The sequence below is a fragment of the Zootoca vivipara genome, chromosome 5 (assembly GCF_963506605.1).
Source record: "Zootoca vivipara chromosome 5, rZooViv1.1, whole genome shotgun sequence".
NCBI classification, from domain to species: domain Eukaryota; kingdom Metazoa; phylum Chordata; class Lepidosauria; order Squamata; family Lacertidae; genus Zootoca; species Zootoca vivipara.
Window position 1 is genome coordinate 68,882,525 of NC_083280.1, and position 21,146 is coordinate 68,903,670.

At 43.4% G+C, this 21,146-nt stretch overlaps 2 protein-coding genes across 5 annotated transcripts in view; one reads left to right on the plus strand and one right to left on the minus strand.

Moving 5' to 3' along the window:
* Nucleotides 1–329: 329 nt before the first annotated feature.
* PLA2G12B (phospholipase A2 group XIIB) lies at nt 330–20,103 on the plus strand. Of its 4 annotated transcripts, none has more exons than XM_035138058.2 (5): nt 330–1,478; nt 5,392–5,480; nt 7,089–7,254; nt 9,913–10,032; nt 16,701–20,103. In XM_035138058.2, the coding sequence occupies exons 1-4, from the start codon at nt 1,241–1,243 to the stop codon at nt 10,029–10,031; spliced, it is 612 nt and encodes a 203-aa protein (XP_034993949.1). In that variant the 5' UTR covers nt 330–1,240; the 3' UTR covers nt 10,032; nt 16,701–20,103. The 4 variants fall into 4 exon arrangements, with proteins under 4 accessions (XP_034993949.1, XP_034993948.1, XP_034993950.1 ...); XM_035138057.2 differs by having other exon boundaries at nt 331–1,478; nt 16,625–20,103; XM_035138059.2 differs by lacking the exon at nt 16,701–20,103 and having other exon boundaries at nt 335–1,478; nt 5,392–5,468; nt 9,913–12,027.
* Nucleotides 11,544–21,146, minus strand: part of OIT3 (oncoprotein induced transcript 3) — a 33,060-nt gene continuing 23,457 nt past the window's right edge. The window contains exons 8-9 of the mRNA XM_035138054.2: nt 14,810–14,909; nt 11,544–13,319 (exon numbers count right to left, since the gene is read on the minus strand). Of these exons, the coding sequence (XP_034993945.2) occupies nt 13,143–13,319; nt 14,810–14,909 (277 nt within the window). The 3' untranslated portion in view covers nt 11,544–13,142. The remainder of the gene's footprint in view (nt 13,320–14,809; nt 14,910–21,146) is intronic.

Genomic DNA, 21,146 nt, shown 5'->3' on the forward strand with positions numbered 1-21,146 from the left:
CAAGGAGAGCAGTAAGAAAGAGTCATATGTCACCTTCAAACAGTAACAGACGTATTGCGGCACAAGCTTTAATTTCTAACCTACACTAACTTTACGTACTGCTTTCTGTTGCAACAAATCTGTTAGGCTACAATCCTAGATGCACTTCCCTGGGAGTAAGTCCCATTGAACTCAGGTATAGGAGACAGAAGACCCTTGCAGCTGTGCTGTTTATGATGCTATAGCTGCTGTTCATTCCAACCCTCTTTGAAGCAAAATTGTAGCAGACTTTTCACACCACCGATTGGATGTTGATTTTTGGGGGGAGGCTATTGTGCTTTCCCCCATCCACATACAAGTGTTCAGATTGAGGACAGTTCTGTGACTGTAGTCACACCCCTTCCATTTCCTTGTCCCTTCGACCGGTGTATGTCAGCATTACGAGCGCGCACATGCGCCTGTAATTACCATAACTTGAAATACCTGCACATAGCGGAACTACAGTTCCCGGGTCGATTTAGTAATCACACCTCTCCTCAGTGAACTCTGGGAATTGTAGCTCTGTGAGTGGAAGGAGGGCCTCCTGACAACTCTCAGCTCTTAACCCTTACAGGTCCCATAATTCTTTGGGGGAACCATCACTGTTTAAAGTGGTATCATTGCGCTTTAAATGCATGGTGTGAATGTGGCCTGAGGCTGAGGAGAAGGAAGTTGGCAAGCAGTACCACCACTAGACTGGTTGCAGGTAGGAAGGAAGGCAAGTGAAGACCGGCTGTGGGCAAACTGAGGTAGACTAGGCTCCACTGATCACAACCTCATCTCCCTGCTTCATATTTTACTTGAGAAGTGCTGGAGTAAGGGAAAAGAAACCACAACAGGGGAAAAGTGGGGTGGGTTGATGGTAGATGCGCAAGGATCTTTGGAAGCAGATGTGTTTTATGCTGTTGGAGTTCTTCTGGAGTTACAGGACCTGGCCTGTGCCATCTTCTGAGCCAGGGCGATCCTGGGAGCAAATAAAAGAGTCTTAAATATTGGGCAACAGACCCATTATGCTTCGACCAAAGTATCTGAACTTTGTGCTCTCTTTAACTGTGGTGACCTCATCCTGCCGCCCCAGCAGCAGTGTTTAAAGTCCACCGGAGAAGGGTGTACACACAGGCCGTGTAAAACCTTCGGAGCAGCTCAGTTGTCATTTGCCACTAACCCCTCGCTGTCTCGCAAAACTTCCCCTGTGCCTGGATTTGCTTTGCCCTGCTTCAAAATGAAACTGTTTGGCGGCTTGTTGATTCTCTGCATGTCTCTGGCTGTGGGGACAGGCACTGAAGAGACAACCCAGGACAGTGCAGCCCATCCTTCAGCAGTGCCCGAGGAAGCCTCTTTTTCAGATTGGGGTATTGGGACCATCCGGGATGGCTTTGAGACTGTGAATGCCTATTTAGACTACGTATCAGAGCTGCTAGGAGGGAAAAACGGTGTCTGCCAGTACCGGTGTAGATATGGTAAGCTCCTCTTCTTCTTTCACTTCTGCTTAGAGCTTGTTTCATTCCAATGAGTGAGATATCCCCACCCACCCCTTGCTGCCTGGGCAAATCCAAACCTATATCACCTTCTCAATAGTTGACCAGGCAAGAGATACTTCAAAATTCAGACCAGTCTGCTCCAGTTCAATAGACATGGGCAGCCTTTGCCAACCTGCTGTCCTTCAGAGGTTTAGGACAACTCCCATCACAGACCCTCCAAGTGTCCCTAATTTCCAGGGGTGACCCTTAATTAGAGAAACCATCCTGATTTCTGATTTGATCCTAGAATGTCCCGCTTTTCCTTACAATGTCCCTATTTTCACTGGAGAAATGTTGGGGGTGTGGAGTCATCCAACCGCCAGGGTGTCTGAAGGCAATCCTGTATTCAGAAGGTTTTTAAAAAATGTTTAATGTTTTCTTATGTTTTTATATATGTTGGAAGCTGCTCAGAGTGGCTGGGGCAACCCAGTAAGATGTGTGGGGTATATGTTGGAGTGTACGCCATCATCCCCATCCGTCCAAAATATCTGAAGGGCACCAGGTTGATGAAGAATGGACTTCTAAAATCAGGCTTCCAGGTGCTGGGTTAGAAATCACTTGCACCAGCCAGTGCAACATGGGCAGATCCCATCTGCATGCGGCTTCTGGAACTGTGCATGTGGTTTGTGTCACTAGATAGGAAGCCTTAAGCATAACAGTGAAGACTGCTTGTTTGGTCAGCTCGGATTTCTTCTTTAGGAGTAGAAACACTAAACATTTGCTGTCCAGAATGGTTGTGAAGAACATCCACAATCTCTTTGGAGGCCAAAAACTTTGTGTTTTATCTTGTTTTGTTGAGACTAACAAGTTAAAACCATACATTTTGCTTTTATGGTGCCTCCCACACTCCATCAACCTCTGAAATTGGTACCAAAGGAGTCCCCAGGAGTTGTTAATCAATTTGCTGCTCATTTCTTTCCCCAGAGTGGAAGGTTGTTATTCACCTTGATTTTCCTTTTCTGGGTTGCAAAAATTCCTCAAGGCTTTGCATCTTTAAAAAAAACAAGCAGACTGAGTATTTCTGGAATATGTGCGGCTGCCCAGTGTTACAGATGGTTTGGGTTCAATTCACACATTACAGTGGTACCTTGGTTCTCAAACTTAATCTGTTCTGGAAGTCTGTTCCAAAACCGAAGTGTTCCAAAACCAAGGCATGCTTTCCCATAGAAAGGAATGCAAAACAGATTAATCCGTTCCAGACTTTTAAAAACAACCCCTAAAACAGCAATTTAACATGAATTTTACTATCTAATGAGACCATTGTTCCACAAAATGAAAGCAATAATCAATGTACTGTGCTATAAAATAAACAAAACAGTATTATAGATGATAAAAATTAAAATTGATGATAGTCATTGTTTGCATAGGGGGCTTTTATCCATTTCTGCAGTCACACAATCAATCAATCAGTAAATGAACTGGGTTCCAGACAGTCCCCAAAACAAATTACGTAACTGAAAAAGCCTCAAAAACAAAAAGGCAAAATAAATAGCAAAAACAAAAGCACCAAATATAAGCTCCAAATATCACCTTAGAACACTGCAATCGGAAACAGAAGGCTTGAATTACAATGGGGGGATGCAAATTAGCAGTGCAACAGGAAACACAGGGGGACTCAAAACAGAGCACATTCGGCTTCCGAAAAAAGTTTGAAAACTGGAACACCTATTTCCGGTTTTGCAGTGTTTGGGTTCCAAGTTGTTTGTGAACTAAGCTGTTCGAAAACTGAGGTACCACTGTACATTTTAATGCAATGCAAACAAGTATGCTCATCAAAGATTCAGCTGTTCGCCAGGTGTACATTCAACTGCAAACCTGGGTTAACAGCCATGTCATGTGTGGGACATCTTTGAAGAAGAGGCCTGCTGGATGAGGCCCCAGGCCCATCTAGTCCAGCATCCTGTTCTCACAGTGGCCAAACAGGTGCCCACAAGACAGAATCGCACAATGCTCTCCCTTGGCTCATCCACAAGGGGGATGGGGGACTGGTGCCAGTAAATGAAGGGAGGGATTTATCCTGTTATGATATGGCATCTGACATGTCATTGAGGGTTAGGGCATCTTGCCCCTCATTTGTTCTTGAAATGCTGACAGGTAGGTTGGCAACCCGCGAAAGTTTGTAGAACTTTCTGTCTGTATCTGAAGTACAGGGACTTCCACAGACTATTTGGCCCCTGGACAGTAAATAATGCAGTATTTAAGATCACTCTTCCACCCCAAACCACTCTGAAGGGCAACAAAGAGAGAGTAATTCCTATATTTTCAGGGTATGAGTGTCATTGCTTAGGCAACCAAAAGGCATCTCTCTCTCTCTCTCTCTCTCTCTCTCTCTCTCTCTCTCTCTCTCTCTCTCTCTCTCTCTCTCTCTCTCTCTCTCTCTCTCTCTCACACACACACACACACACACACACACACACACACACACAGGGAATATTTACAAGTTTGGGGGAGTCCCAAGTTTTTAGAAAGTACAAAAACCCTGAGATGGAAATGCATTGTGTTTCTTGACCTATCTGCATTTCCATAGTATACATGAACTGGATAATACAGAGAACCCACAGTATTGGGTTGTTGTCATGCAATGCTACTTATGGGAGACACATATTTGCTCATTGACTGTTGACATCTTTTGAAATACTACCTTTTACATCAGATAAAATAAAAAACAAGGCGTCCACACTTGAATTTTGACAGGAAAAGCCCTTTCAAAATGAGTATTTAAATTCCAAATGTGAAATGGATGTTTTACATGTTGAGTGTTGGAATTAACCACTTTGCTAGATTTTTAAAAACACCTTTGCAAAATTTAAATTTTAATTGCAATTCTAAAGGTAAAGGGACCCCTGACCATTAGGTCCAGTCGTGACCGACTCTGGGGTTGCGCGCTCATCTCGCATTATTGGCCGAGGGAGCCGGCGTATAGCTTCCAGGTCATGTGGCCAGCATGACAAAGCCGTTTCTGGCAAACCAGAGCAGCACACGGAAACACCGTTTACCTTCCCGCTGTAGCGGTTCCTATTTATCTACTTGCATTTTGACGTGCTTTCGAACTGCTAGGTTGGCAGGAGCTGGGACCAAGCAACGGGAGCTCACCCCGTTGCAGGGATTCGAACCGCCGACCTTCTGATCGGCAAGCCCTAGGCTCAGTGGTTTAACCACAGTGCCACCTGGGTCCCTCAATTGCAATTCTAGTCTGTTGTAAATAGCATGAAAAAAAGGATATGGAAATGTACATATATGAATGACTTCAACTTTATATTATGAAACTTGTTTGGCAACACACAATGGGGGACACTTGGAACAGTGCCAGTCATAGGACTCCAATATCCACCAACGGGGCAGGGCCCAATCCTGCTTGTTGTAGCAGTGACATCACTCAGTACCCTCTACTGTGCAGCAGCACTTTTGTGCAGGGGCAAAGCTTGACTCCTATCTATGGTGGCCGCCTGCCATCTTACAATACCCAGATGCAATGCCCTGGCCATTAGATCAATGAAAACTAGAGGTTTCGTTGACCTATGGGCCAGGGACTTACATCTTGGGCCACTTAAAAGATCAGGTGGCTACCATGGATGGATTCAAGTTTCACCACCGCCTGGTGCTATAAAGCATCTGTGTAGCAAGGGTGTTGAAGGGCCCTCCCAGCCCGCTGGGGCCTTCAGCTGCTGCTTCTAGTCCTGTTCCCAAGGATGCCCAACTAAATTGATTCCTTGCTCTTTGGCAAAGCCAAGCCAGTCCTTTCCTGATGCTCACCAGCCCTGAAAGAAGCTTTGTACAAAGTCCTCCTTTCCAAGGCTGTCACATCTAGAACTACTAATGCTTTCTTTGGGTGTGTTTCCCACTTGTCTTACAGGGAAAGCACCAATGGCCAGGCCAGATTACAAGTCTCCAGAACCCAATGGCTGCAGCTCCTATTTCCTGGGTCTCAAGGTACCCGAAAGTGTATGTACTGCTAACATCTCATTACCCAATGAAATGATTTACTAACCACACTTGCCTTTTCAGGCAGGGGTTGTGATTGCTTGGTGCTTTTTGTCCCTTGATCTGTCCAGGCTCTCCAAATGGGAAGAGTGTCCCTCTCAATGTTTGCCCAGACATCCTGATGTCAAGTGCAAGCTGTCTGCCTTGTGTGTGCCAGAGGTGACGGCTGGCTGCTGATGGCAAACAAAGCGATCACGTCTCACTTGACTGCTACCCGTATAATTTACTGTTTGATTGGCCAGTCACCCGAGCATTTAGCCTCCAACTGTTGGTGGCTGCTGCAGTGAACAAATAAATCCTCTGGATGGGGACTGCATAAACGGATGCAGGATTCACTACTCCAAGTATCTTCATAATTACAGAAAGGCAAAAACGAAAGAAAGCAGGATCTGTAATAAAAGCGAGTGGAAAAGCATTCCAAAGAGCTGACATGGTACCTGGATATGGACCAGATTGGAATGCATGAGTTGTAACTGATGGGCTTTGGTCCTAAATGCCAACTGGCACCATTGCCTCAGAGGGACTCAGCATCTGGGCAAAATCTTCTTCTTTTCTTCTTCTTTGGCAATCACGTGTAGCCGAGTAAGATTGTCTTCCATAAACACGGTTTTAACAGTGAGTTTGCGACTGTGGAGGCCAATTCTGGATCCACACATCCTTCCACAGTGGGGACATAGGCTTCCAGGCGGGAGTTGATCACGGTGAGGGTTTGCCAAGCATGCCTGCCTCTTAGCACATTTCTCCCTTTCATCCTGAGTTTGAGTGTCTTCAAAGCCCATGACACCTTTGGTAAAGGCTGTTCTCCAATTGGAGCAGTCGCAGACCAGTGTTTCCCAGTTGTCAGTTTTTATACCACATTTTTTAAGATTTGCCTTGAGAGAGTCTTTAAACCTCTTTTGTTGACCACCGGCATTAAGCTTTCCATTTTTAAGTTCAGAATAGAGTAGTTGCTTTGGAAGACGATAATCAGGCATCTGCACAACATAACCAGTCCAACAAAGTTGATGTTGAAGAATCATATATAAATGACAGTGTCCCCCGGTTCTGTGAACGTGAGTTGCTCCTTGTCAACGGAAGCCTCGCCATAGGTGGCTTGATGTTTCCTTGGAGAAAATTTGTCTTTCTTTGATGCTGGTCAGCAAATGAAATATATTTCACTGTGTTCAGGGTGTTATCTGACCAAACAAAAGAAATATGCACTGCTGAGCTTAGTGGACCAATGGTCTGATTTGGTATGAGGCCACTTCCAATGTTACTCCTTTGAGGGGAATTGGGAGCCTACAAAATCTGAAGGACACTATGTCAGTTCTGCACAAGGAACTATGGCATTGTTTCCCAAGACAAGTGACATGGTTATTTGATAGGCGTAGCTATTGTTTAATCTCACTGCAGCATGTTTTTTTCATCCTGCTGGTCTCCTAAGAACCGTCAGTATCAGGCAGTTCAATCTGTTGCAGCTAATCCATGCTAAATTAAATTTTATAAACAGCATTCAGAGAAGAAATATGGGGGGGGGGAGCAATGTTGTGTGTCAAGAGAATCTTTTCTTCCCTCTCCTTTCATGTACAGCTGGATATGGGTATCCCTGCCATGACTAAGTGTTGCAACCAGCTGGATATATGCTATGATACCTGCGGGGCCAACAAATACCGCTGCGATGCCAAGTTTCGCTGGTGTTTGCAGTCCATCTGCTCCGACCTCAAGCGCAGCCTTGGCTTCGTTTCCAAGGTGGCAGGTGAGTTTTCCACCCAGGGATGCATTAAGTGGATGGAAGTGTAACTCAGTGATGGCGGACATCCTAAGCAGTTGGTGGGAATGAGGCAGTAAGGAGCGTCCTTTGAAGGGGTGAAACTTAACTTTTGCAAGTTTCTTCAGTCTCAAAAACATGTTTTTGGGTGAGAGGAATTCAAATCGGCTATAATTTTTGTGATTGGACAACATTTAGCTTGGTAAGTCTACGCTTGATGAAGAAGCACATAAACTGGTTTCGGAAAGCCAAATAATTTTAATTTTACCTTCTGAAAATGCCAGGTAATGCTATTTCAAATTATATTTTAATAAACACCAAAGATACTTGCTAACACTTCGGACACCACAGCCAGGCAAAAATGGCACACGCTTTTACACAGCATCAGCAGGAGCTGTTGCAAATGGAAAGTGGATTGGCGCAAACATAAGCTGCATAACATACATTTAAAGCACTACACTACCACTTTAAACAGCCATGGCTTCCCCCAAAGAATTCTGGGAGCTGTCATTTGTTAAGGGTGTTGAGCATTGTTAAGGAGACCCCCCAGTTCCCCTCGCAGAGCTACAATTCTCAGAGTTGCCTAGGAAGAGGTGTTGATGGTTAAGCCACTTTGTGAACTGTAGCTCTATGAGGGAAATAGGAGGTCTTCTAACAACTCTCAGCATCCTTAACAAACCACAGCTCCCAGAATTCTTTTGGGGGAAGCCATAGATGATTAAAATGGTAGTGTAGCGCTTTAAATGTATGCTGTGATGTGGCCATAAACTTGCAGGCTGTGTCTGTCCCCAGGCAAATGTTGGGTTCATGAGCTGCCAATTAGCTACCTTCAGTGTAAGGATAGGAAGAAGTGTCCATGTTGGTTGTTTTTCCCCATTTTTCCAGTCTTAAACCGAGTTACTCCTATTTCCACATATGTTTTCAATTCTTTCTTTTTTAAAAATAAAAGTCTTCAGGCATATTTGTATGCATTTCTATGTGCGGTTCTCCTGATGCACACCTTGTCGTAGTCAACTTGGTTTTTTTTTAGTTTATTCATTTTTGAGAGCAATTTCCCCCAACAGAAGGCCTGTTACCTTCACTGTGAGCTTTTATGCGCAGCTTTCATTAATATTACATTTTTGTACATATTCTTTGGCTGGAGAAATGCAGTGCAAAATCTGGAGATGGGCCAATTTCCAAGAAGTATCTCAGTATTGTAGGGGGAGAATTTGGAGATTTAGCGTTAAAATGCAAACTAAATCGATTTCTGCCCCTTCATTCCTCCTGTGTAGATGAGCAGGTTTTCAGAAAGATTCCCTAGGAATCTTTTTTTTTATTTTTTAAAAAATACTTTTTATTAATTTTTCCAATTAAAACACAATTCAATTATTTCAATTATACACATACATATCAGATTCCCTAGGAATCTTAATAAGTGGGTAGGGGAGGAGGAGTGTACTGCCTAATGTGTGCTGCTTTGAAAAATATTGTTCCGACAGTGTCTAGCCTTTCTCTCTCCCCCCCCCCCCACCATTTACCCCTCTCTGGTTCAGCTTCCAGCAATTAGATGGCAAAGGGGTCACTAATTTATTTTCCAAGTGTAACAATTAAGATAAATGGGGAAGTTCAGAGCTGCTGATGCAGACTCTCAGCAGATTCTCCAAGACAGTTTCCCTCATCATTGGCTTCCTGTCTCATTAGGATGATGGAACGTGTGTGGTTTTAGTACTTATAGGTGTACACAACCTACTAGAAATTGAAGAAAAAAATCATACCAGTTTCCCTGTAAAGATTATATACTGTGAGCATCTTAGCAATTCATCACTTGCATCAGGGATGGGGAATCTGCAGGTGTTGCTCAGCTTCAACCATCCTTGATCATTTCCCCCATCGGCCATTCAAATCTTTCAGATATACCAGCTTCCCATTTTCCTAGATTTCCTCTGCACCGTGAGGATCAAAGCTTATATTAAATTGAAGTAATGAAACTCCCCACTTAATTATGGGTCTTCCCCTTGCACTCCTAGATCCCATCTTTGCCAGGGATGCAGGGACCATTAATAATAATAATAATAATAATAATAATTATTATTATTATTATTATTATTATTATTATTATTATTATTATTTATTATATATACCCCGCCAATCTGGCTGGGTTTCCAAAAGAAATATTAGAATACACAAATTTCTTAAAGATTTAAAACTTCTCTAAACAGGGCTGCCTTCAGATGTTTTCTAAATGTCAGGTAGTTATTTTTCTTTTTGACATCTGGTGGGAGGGCGGGTGCCACTACCGAGAAGGTCCTCTGCCTGGTTCCCTGTAACTTGGCTTCTCGTAGCGAGGGAACCGCCAGAAGGCCCTTGGCGCTGGACCTCAGTGTCCGGGCAGAACGATGGGGGTGGAGACGCTCCTTCAGGTATCCTGGACCGAGGCCGTTTAGGGGAAACCATGCACTTTAGATGTAAGGGATGTCTCCATAGCCTAGCACTTCTTAGCTGGCAGTTCCAATTAAGCTAAACCCAGCTCCCCTTGGTATGATGGATCATGACGCTGTCTGTATGACAAGCAGCTGCTTATAGAGAAGCAGACCAAACTCCAGTAAGCACATAGTGGAAATTGTTGATTGGTCCTGACATGCTCCCCTTTGTCCTCTGTTCCAGCATGTGAATCAGTAGCCGATGGCGTATTTAAAACGGTCAGGACTCTGGGCTGCCGTCCTTTCATGGACAGCCAAAGAAGCGCTTGCATTTGTCAGGAGGAAGAACGGGAAGAGTTGTGAGGTGAGCGTCAAACTGCCTGACAGCGATGACTCTGGATTCATGCGCCCCCTTGCTTAGAAGCGGGTCTGATCTCTACTCCCTACACAGGTGCAATTTTTTGGCAGCGGTTACATTAGGGGAGCAGATCATTACGATCACTGCAAATGCCTTAATTGCAGCTTGAAGAGTGGAACCGATTGCCTTGGCCCAGCACTCTCATCTGTTCCATCTGACAACTTCTTTCACCTTCCCAAAGCATCTGTTTGGCATAATGACAAATCTCAGTGAAGACCAACTGCGATGTTTGTGTGTGAGCATTCCAGATGTGGCAAAGGATACAGAGAAAACGTGACATTGGCTATAGTACATTTCTGCAGCAAATATTCACACAGCCGACTGGCTGTTATTGCCAGACATTTAATGCTGCCATAGTGGTGTAGAGCCAGTCAAAAGTCATGAGAATCCCATTCTATTGGGGGGGGGGAACAGGTGCAGGGTTGCACCAGTAGTCCTGGATCATGGACTACTCAACAGCACACAGACTGGGTGGTTCTGGGGATTCCCCAAAAGACAAAAAAAAAGAGAGAGAGAGAGAGAGAGAGAGAGGGAAGAATGACAAGATAACAGTGTGGGTTTTGAAGTTTTTGAAGTTACTCTTAATTTTATTTCCATTAAGGCATTGCTCTACTTAAAGAGAAGCAACATACATATTGCTTGATAAGAAGAAACAAAGGTATATTGAGTATTTGAAAAGGTTTTTTATGGTAGGCCGTTGTAAAACTAACTTTTATTAAATAACATATATAGTTCAAGATAACATCAGAGCTTGCCAGCTACAAAGAATTACTATTATTTTACAACTTCGGGTGGCACAACTATATATATTTGTAGAACCATCCTTATTCTTCCAAAATATAACTCTTAGGCCCTCTGGGTTATTTCTCTGTAAACACAAATTGCCACTTGTCCCAAATTTGAACTTTTTTGACATTTTGCCTGTTGCCCTCTGATAAAATAGCACCAGGAATCCTTTTCTAAACATATCCTGCTGCACCTAGACTTATGTTCTCTGGTTCTTGATTATCTGAAACTCTTGGAGCTGTTTTTAACACAGTTGAACTTGTCCAACCATTTACATTATGAATGCCTTACAGAATTTACTCTTTTCAGTACAGTGTTTACTCTTTTCCATGATTCCATAACTAAATAAATCCCTCCCCCCATTTAGGCTATCCTGTGATAAATGTGCTGTCTCCCAATATTTCATTCCTCCATCTGGGTTGATGTTTGGTAGGTCCACCAGTTAGTTGTTGAGCTTTTCGGAAATTCCCCCCAGACGTGTAAATTCCACCTTTGAAATCTCGGTAATGGCAGCCCTATCCTATACTGCCTTTTATCATTTTATTTTAAATTCCTAACAATAGGTTTGCATGAGGAGAGCAATATGATCAAAACATTACAAAAGGTAAATGCTCTGTTATTTGGGATGGAGAATGGAGATTCACACTATAAGAATGCTACAATTAATGAACTTCCTGGTAATACACAGTTGGCAAGTTAAAACATATAGAATTTTCAGCAACTAGTTCTGAAGCTGGTTTTTTTTTTTAGTATATATTATATAGTTTGAACACATGGTGCATATATCTTACATTAGTGCTGACAGCGAGCCTATGCAAGGCATTTGGCTACAACCAACAAAATATTTCTTAATAATCCTTACAGAAAGTAGAGATAAGTTGCAGGAAGAAGGCAATGCAAAAGCTTTAAAGGGGAACAACACGAATTCTGGACTTTCCTGGCCAGGGCATTTTCCTGCTTGTGTTGAAGGACAAAAGGAAGCCTCCCCCCCCCATTCTATATATTGAAACCAACTTGACTGGAAGTTTACTTTTACTACACCTGAAGGCAGCATCTCACCTGAAAGCAACAGCTGCCCACTCCCCAGCATCTGCTGCACATAGCTGCCAAGTTTTCCCTTTTCTCGTGAGGAAGCCTATTCAGCATAAGGGAAAATCCCTTTAAAAAAGGGATAACTTGGCAGCTATGCTGCTGCATGAGACAGCTGCCCCTTCTGCCTAATGGTAGGACTGGCCCTGATTCTAGCATAAGTACTTTGTGGACTATAGAGAAAGATGTGCCCCAACAATATCACTGAAGTCCACAAAATGTATTGAATAGAAAATAGAGACTAAGTTGGTAACCCTATTCACACTTACTGTGGAGTAAGCACTATTGAACAAGGTGGTGCTTGCTTCTGAATAGACAGTAATAGAGTTGCATTGCATTTCTTTTCACTGAATCCAGTAACTTGAATTAATCCTATCAGCTTCAGTGGTCATGCAACCATCTTTTACTGGGTGAGATCTATCACACTGACATTTGGATTGGTGTTCATGAATCTGTCGCTGTGAAGAGCTTCAACACCTTTCCAGACTGCAAATTACTATGCCACTGGTTCATCTGGCTTTAGGAAAGATTTTTCTAGGTCATGATGATATAGGGTCTCACCATCGAAATACTATAAAGTATCTGCACCACTTAGTTTGTGTTGATTTCAGCACCTAAAAATGATCAAGTGTGCTAGTTAAGTTGCTGGTATGTTGCAGACAGTGTCCCCCTCCTCTATGTCAGTGTAGCCTTGTAAAAACCCCAAATTCCTATTCATGAAAGTGTTATACATCTGGACATTTTACATGCTCTTTGAACTAACGATTTCTAACCAAAATTGGTCCCATTGTCATCCCTGTGATTCAAATGGTCCATTTAATTTTGCTCCATCCATTATTAGACATCAAACAGCATTTAGATGAGATTGCATCTAATCTGACCTTAACAAAGATCATAGGCTTTCACTGGGAAAAGAGGAAATCACATGGTTTTGTTTTGGTTTGTTTGTTGCCTTTATTTTTTTGCCAAACACAGATGACTGCTCACTATCAAAGGTACATAGGAGAAAGCAGCAGTGAGACAGCATGTTCACAAGATAAGACAGCCTTTGCCAACCTGGTGCCCTCCAGATGCTTTGGAATACAACTCCCATCAGCCCCAAACGGCATGGAGGCTGTAGGCCCAAAACGGGGGTCGCAGTCTGGGGGGGGGGCTCTAGGTTGGTGAAGGCTGAGATAGATCTACTCCTCCACATCAATTCTAATGGGACCACCTGTGAGGATGTGATTAGCCATGTGACTGGCTTCCTCTTCCTCTGACTCTGCCCATCTGCGCATCCGTCTGCGGCAGCCCTGGGCACAGCGAGACCTCTCATCCATCACTCCACACACAAGGACATGGCAGTGCAGGAACACTTCCTGAATACAAAAGGAGATAAACGAATATGAAGCATCCCAAATGGCCTGGGGGAATCTGTCATGCACATCTGTGGAATCCAGGGATTTGCTAGGTAAAGGAAACGATTCAGGTTGGTGGGAGGGGGTCTTAGCAGTATTTGTACGGAAGCCAGAAACTCAGAAACACCCTGTTTTGCCTCTCAACCACATGGAACCTATTCTGCAGTGGCATGTTTGAAACAGAAGTTCAGAGGAGCAACCTGCTAGGCTTGGAGCTTTTTAGGCTACGAGGCTTACAAATGATTCTGCCTGGGGTTTAGTATTCCTTCTATCTTCAGTGTACTCTGCTCCTGAGAAGAAGAAATAGAGCGAAAAGGCTGCACTGGGATTTTATCACAGAGCAAAAGCAGGCCAAGTATTGATCCAGCAGACACATCCACCCCAAACTGCCAGACTTATGTTTTGCATATTTTTTGCACTGAAAATGAGCTTAAATAAGAAAGAAAGAAATTCATAACAGATAGGTCACAAAGTTTTGATCAGGGTGGTGATCTTAAAACCAGACAGGTTGTAAGTAGTTTTAGGTTGCAACAGTATTCAATTCCTGAACAGGAGTTGAAAGTGGTGTCAACAAGCTAAACTTAACATAGTTTCAGCTTCTGCTGCACTCAACAAAGTTGTTGTCTCTTTTCCAAGTAGAGGGAATGACTGCACCAGAGGTTTTCAACCTTTCTGAGTCCATGAGTCCCTTGACCAACTACATTCTTTCTTTAGCACCCCTGTGGGGCTCAAGAGTCCAGTTATGTCACTCCTTGCCTGCAGAGCTGGCAGCCTCTCACCCTTTTGCAAATGCCATCCCTTGTGGAGGATTTCCTCAGCCTCCTCTCCTCTCCCCTCTCCTTGGGAGTCCTCCGGGCGGCCACAGCTGCCACCTCTGGTCTCTGAGCTCCACCTCCAAAGAGTCGTGCCTCCTCACACTGTCCTACAGGGGCCTGGGAAGCAGCCCCTGGCCAGCCCCAGAGGCACCAATTGCCTGAGGAGCTTGTAACCAGGGCTGCTGCAACAAATAGCTGTGCAAGCCTTTGGGAGGCAGAGATGCAAGAGGGCATCAGAGGAGGGGGTGAAGGAAAGAGGGACAGAGGCCAGTGTTGCCTGCGACAATATTGCATCATCCTATTGTATTGTGTGTGTGTGCATTGTATACATATATATATATATTCTCAATCACCCTCTTTGTCATTCCTACACTGTCAGTATGAAAGTATGAAATAAAAGCAGAAGTCAGGGGACCAGCATTAGGAAAAGCATCTCCAGCAAACTGTTATCCTTATCTTCTTCCTAAAGTGAAATCCCTTACAAAGAACTGGAAGAAGGCAATGCCTCTCTGATTTGCATCCTCCAAGGGCACTTAGGAGATAAAAGGTAAACTCCTGCATCTATTGTCCATGCATCACATCAGATGTTTTGCTAGCAAACTGTTAAAGGGGCAGCTGCTAAGCATTTTCACTCACCTTGTTGTCCTTACCCACAAATTTGAACACTGGCACTTGGAAGTGCTTGGCCAGATGATCTTTAGATGTGTATTGCTTCACAGAGTCGTCAGAAACACAGCTGAAGAAAGAGAAAAATGTTAATGGTTTTCACAGACGTGGGTGGGGAAATCGCAACACATTCCTTCAAGAACAGAGGCAGCAGGGTAGAGAAGCTGACTCTCCTTGCGTAATAGATGTGTTAGTATCATTGGCGGTGGCATAACATCCAAAAATGGAGAGTGGAAAAACAGAAATGAGAATCAATAGCACTGCCAGAAATTGGGGAAGCGAGGGGAAGCAGCCAGAAGAATTGCCAGAATGCACGGTTAATCTCTGAGCATGCGCTCTCTCTCTCTCTCTCTCTCTCTCTCTCTCTCTCTCTCTCTCTCTCTCTCTCTCTCTCTCTCTCTCTCCTCTTGAAAGCCAAGGAATTTGCCAATGTATTGCAATCAGGATTATCCTCAGTTCACCTTTTTGACCAGAGATACACAGATAATAAAGAGCTGGCTCAAGCAGACATTAGCATTTATTTCAAAGAATATAGTTTCAGAACTAAAGGCGCCCTGGAAACATCATCATCTCTTCCTTCCCTTTTCGATTCTCAAAAACACCAAATTATCACAAAAATAAAGTAACTTTTCACAGCAGGCTTTTACTTTTCCCTGTTGATGCGTTGGGTCTTAAAACAGCTTTGCAGCTTAGATTGTAAGTACTAAGGCAGGAAAGAAACCATAGTTAAAGGTGGCTTGAAAGAAAGATATGCAGAAATCTTGAAGGTCTACACCAAGGTTGAGGAACATTTTTCAGCCCAAGGGCTGCATTTGAACCCGGGATAGCTCAGTAGATAGAGCATGAGACTGTTAATCTCAGGGTCATGGGTTTGAGCCCCACATTGTGCAAAACGATTCTTGGACTAGATGTCCATCACGGTCCCTTTCCAATTTCTGTGAATCCATGATTTCCTTCTGGGCAACTTCCCAGGGGCCACATGCCAATGGAGAGTGGGGCCAGAGGCAACAGGGAACAGAGCAATGGATGTGAATGTTACCTTTGTATAGCAGGCTAGTTTCTATATTCACACATTCACACCTCTCTATAGCCTCCATCCAGGTAACGTCCAGTTAAGCAAGAAACATTATCAGAGTTCAAGGCAAATTCTAGCCAGGAAGAGGGGGAAGAGTCCCATGAGCCAGATAAAGAGGTCTAGAGGCCCACATTTCGCCTCCAAGCCCAGGTTGCCCATCCTTGCTCTTATTCCACACTTATTCCACACAGGCCTGCCAAATCTAGTTGACCAAAGGTGCCAAAGAACCAGTCAAATGCATACTTTGCAAGGCAATGCCTATCTCAAGCTGTATTTGGCTCCCACAAGAACTATTTGTCTCTCTCCAACCAGAGTTTCTTAGGGATGATTATACCTGTGAGGTTGTGGGGGAGGGGCTGTGATACCAAAAAGTGGATGAGTCATATAGTTATCTTAGTAGGTTTTTCATCTGAATTTCCATCAACATGACACGGCATTTTATTCTCAGCCCAGTTAATCCAAAATTGAAACTAGTGGAATTAATTCATAGGGAGTAGATGAAGTGTGCACTGTAAATGTCATTCCCTTCAAAAGTATGATATAATACTATGGAAAATGCCCCAACTATGAATTAATTGAGAAGAGGGCAATCCAAAATTATGTGATGTATTGTATCTGGTGTTTTCTTGTTACAGGAGCAGAATCTTTTCTGGAAGGGGATTTCTTTTAAAAAGTTATAATAATAATTGATAGATGTTGTTATTTTTCAGTAACCTGTCCTTTCAAGAAGAAAAAAGAAGCCATCTGGTTTTGCAATATAAGACAACATGGCATTTTTCTTTCCAGCAACCTAATCTCAGGAATGTGGACTTCGAATGTTCTAAACGCTGTAGATAGGAAGAGGAAAGAAAAAGACTTGAACCATTATGCTCTTCCCCTGGCTATAATGATATTTAATACTTGGACTTATGGCATAAATAGCTAATTAACTGCTTATCCAGGGATGGGAAGGAAAGGGCTCATTGGGCAGGATTTAATTACATTTTTTGTCATAATGATTGCCACTTGAATGCAGCTCCTTACATTATCACCAAAAAGGAGGAAATGTTTTAGTTGACATATGAAGCATGCTCCAGACTTTGTTGTTGTTGCAGCAGATACATATACCAGGCACTCGCTGACTAAAGGTTAACATACCGTTTATGTAGAGAAAATTAATGTGCTGTTGTGATTTATGTTCCTCTGTTATTCAAAGCTTATGCCGTATTACAAACAAACTAACACCTCTGGGACATGATCTGGCATTTGAAGAGTGGCTAGGGCAATGCAGTCAGATGGGTGGGGTGTATAGAGATATATGAGAGAGACAGCAAGCAACTGGACACCTGGAATGTAGACCACAACTACAAGTTTTGCCTGAATAGGCAAGTGTATAAATGAGTTGTGTGAGGAAGACTCCCTAGGATGTCGACCCTATCAGTGCCTAAAAATAGATATTATATCTAAAAACAGCAAATCCTGCTTGAATCTGGCAAAGCAGAAAAGTTTTCAATTAAAAAAATTAGTTTAGGGTTAGCACTTTTAAAATTGCTCCGAAGGTGGCAGGTACAAAGATGGATCTCTAAAGGGAATTTATAAAATTTATGAGATGCATCTAGAAAAGACAAATACCCACATATCTTAGAAGACAAGGTAAACACCAGATGCTACCAAAGTGTTCATCAATAAGGATGCCCTTGAAGGCATGGATGGTTCTTAATTGATTACAAAAGTGTACAGTTTAAAAGAACAATCCTGAAAGGAAATTTCATTAATTGTTTGTAATGAAAGTACCTGTATATCAGACTGCAGAGCAGAGGGAAAGAAGAAAAGCAAGATTACCATAGCTGTCAAGTTCTCCCTTTTTTAAAAGGGAAATTCCCTTATGCTGAATAGGCTTCCTCGCGAGAAAAGGGAAAATTTGACAGCTATGAAGATTACTTCATCATTTCTGCTGGGAGACCAGCCACCTGCAGCCATTCCACCAGGCTCTTTGAATTGTTTTAACCCCAGCTTAGTGTTATAAGAACTGCAACTTTAAGAAGTACTGTAATGCACAAGCTTGCTTTTCTCCTCCTCTCTTCCCATTCCTTCTGCTTATGTGTCATGTCTGTCAAAACCAGGTCTGTTTTACTATTGATGTTTGTAACCTGCCCTGAGAATTGTTTTCCGACAAAAGGGTGTGGTAAAAATGCTTTAAATAAATAATTAGGCCTAGTGGCTTATAGAATCATAGAACCATAGAGTTGGAAAATACCACAAGGGCCATTCAGTCCAACCCCCTGCCAAGCAGGAAACACCATCAAAGCATTCCTGACAGATGGCTGTCAAGCCTCTGCTTAAAGACCTCCAAAGAAGGAGACTCCACTACACTCCTTGGCAGCAAATTCCACTGTCGAACAGCTCTTACTATCAGGAAGGCTTAGGCCTTACATGTCACGAAGTGGAGACTAAGTCATGAAATATGCCACAATATAACATTATTAGACTTTGTGATGCTTCAGGACTTTCTGTTGTTTTTGCTGTGACAGATTTTAGCCTTGCTCCCCTTGGGGAACTTGTATTTTATATAAGTATAAACCCCAAGAGTACAGCAGTATAACAATCAGTTTTGATTAGACAGTTTGGGATGCTTTTTGCTTTGCTTTGCTTTGCTTTAAACAGCAGGTGAAGAACATTAAAATAAATGTCTCAGAGTCGCTGCCTAGTGATTGTGTGTTCATTTGACAAGAGAGGGAATCCACAATCAGTATCTATTGCTGCTCTGGAACACTTCAGACTGAAGGTGGGGGGTGGTGGCACACTTGTGTGCTGGTTTAATCAGAAGGAAGTCCCATTATGAGGCTTACATCACTGGTAAACATGTTTAGGATTCCACCCCAAATACTTCAATGTTCCTCCATTTTAAAGACTCCCCTCACATAGACATACCCAGTACTGTCATTTGCTTGTGTAGACCTTTTAACCACCCCCGAAATAAATTCAGACAAGACTCAAATTTTTGGTTTGGTTTTTGGCAGAATTTAGGCCACAACTTTATTGATTGCAATCAAGTGAGTGGTTGCATAGGCTCTGGTTCGACTAGCTCCCTGCACCCTTGCAAGTAGCGCTGACCCTGGGCACCAACCATAGGTCAGCCTCGGGTGAACACCTGGGACAGAGGCAGGCAGAAGCCCTGCTAGTCCTCCACCCAGATGTCCCCTGGACTCAGGCTCGGGGCACAACCCCTCACTGGGAAGACCAACCAATGCGTCAGTGGATTCCTTTAGTGGAATACCCATTGCATAGGGATGACCAGAGCACTCTGCCACCCCTATCACCTGGACCAGAGCCTATCCGCAACCTTACAAGTTGTGACGATTTGCTATGTGGCAGGCGAAACCCAAATGGCACCAGCCAATCAGCCAAGTGGGGGAAATTCCTGTTGTGCCTCAACGACAGGCAACACATGACGGCATAGCAAGGTCAAGTGCAAACCCTAAATATAGGGAGAGGTGGGCGGGTGTTCCGATGCACTGAGCCCAAAAGAGGAAGCTCAGGGACACGTGCATGGGCTTAAATAGAGGTCCCTCAATCGATTTAACTGGCATCCCATTGGCCAAATTGCACCCAGGACCAATAGGGTGTTGTGGCCATCCAAACGTTCCCACCCACAACCCAGGGTCTGGTTGCCAGGTCGCACCGCAACATGTGCCCTCTTGTTAGGGAGGACCCGATTAGGCCAACTGGGTCAGTAGTACTGACCTTTGAGGGGCACAGTTTTATACAAATTAGTTTTTGTTATCTCTTATAAATTTCTGATAATATTTTACTTTTACTTCATATTTTGAAGAATTTTTATCATTTTTGAAGCAATCCATACAAAGACATGTTTTTGGAAAAGAGAAATTGGGGTGAAAAAAATGATCTGAGGAGAAACCAGAGTAAAAAAAAATGGTGGTGGTGCAAGTAGTTAGCTTCATCTAAAGCACAATATAGTCTGGCACCAGCACTGCATATAGATACCAGCAAGAGAAGTTAGTCCTCCTGTCTGACAAGCTGGTCTTTTATGTGCAAAGCGAGGTGTTTTATGTGAGGAAACATCCAACCAACTTGACTTACTTGCCATCTATAGTGGAGCAGCAGGCTAGCAACAGAAATATCTCACAAGGCTCCCAAATGTGTAGCTTGGCTTTTAGGGAGGGAACACAGAGGGAGGGAATTTAATCCTGCAAGCAGGGCTGTGTATGTGTGTGTCTTTGATCGCACTTAACAGAGCTTTTGAACTTCTTTCCAATGGCAACTGAAGTGAGAGGCTCTTTCAACTCTCAGCCAGAAAGGGGCATCCCTCTTGGTTAGTCTTGTATAGTTGGAAGGGACCCCGGGAGTCACCTAGTCCTGCAAGGCAGGAATCTCAACCAGATCATACATGACAGCTGGCCATTGAAGGAGAGTCCACCACATCTCATGGGAGTCTGTTTTACTGGCAAACAGCTCTTACTGTAACTTATTTCCACATGAACCCCACTTTTTTTCTCTGACAGGTAATCTGGGACTACGCACAGATTTCACCTGTTTCCTTATAAATTTTGGGACAGATCCAAGCAACAGCTGGTATAAGTGCCCAAAGATTTAAGCGCTCTCCTTCCCAACGCTGAAACATGTCTGATCGTACCCCTCTCCCCCATGCATTAAATCTGTGAAACTGAATCCTGGTTTTGGCCATTACCCAGCAAAAATTGTTTGTTGAAGCTCAGAGAATTATTTCCAACTTTGTGACACTGGCAAAAATAAAAACAAAAGGTACAGTATGTTGAAGCCAGCCTTATGCCTGTTCCATCACACCCAACCTCCATTTTGCTGTCTCTAGATGCCCTCTAGAGGATAAGGGCAGCAATTGGGGTTGCAGGACAGACATGCCATAAATATACAGTACCAGAGCCTTTTAACAGGAGGAGCTGCCTAAGTGCACCATCCTGATTAACATGCAGTTCTGGAAGCCCCAGAGTTCCTGTCTTCTCCTATGCATTTGTTGTTCCTCTTTTTCTCCTTGCTGCTGCCGTTAAAAATACATACAAACCATTCACAACATTCCAAGTTGCAGGCAGCGAGTGGATGTTTGGAGCCTGAGGTTGCGGAGTGCCCGAAGGGATCCTGGTAGATTTAATGAGCCAACCGTATAGAAAACACACAAGTCCTTGGGCCAAACAGTAATAAGTCTTGATGTAGTGATACTGACATACTGCTAACGGCTTGGGGAACAATTCAATTAAA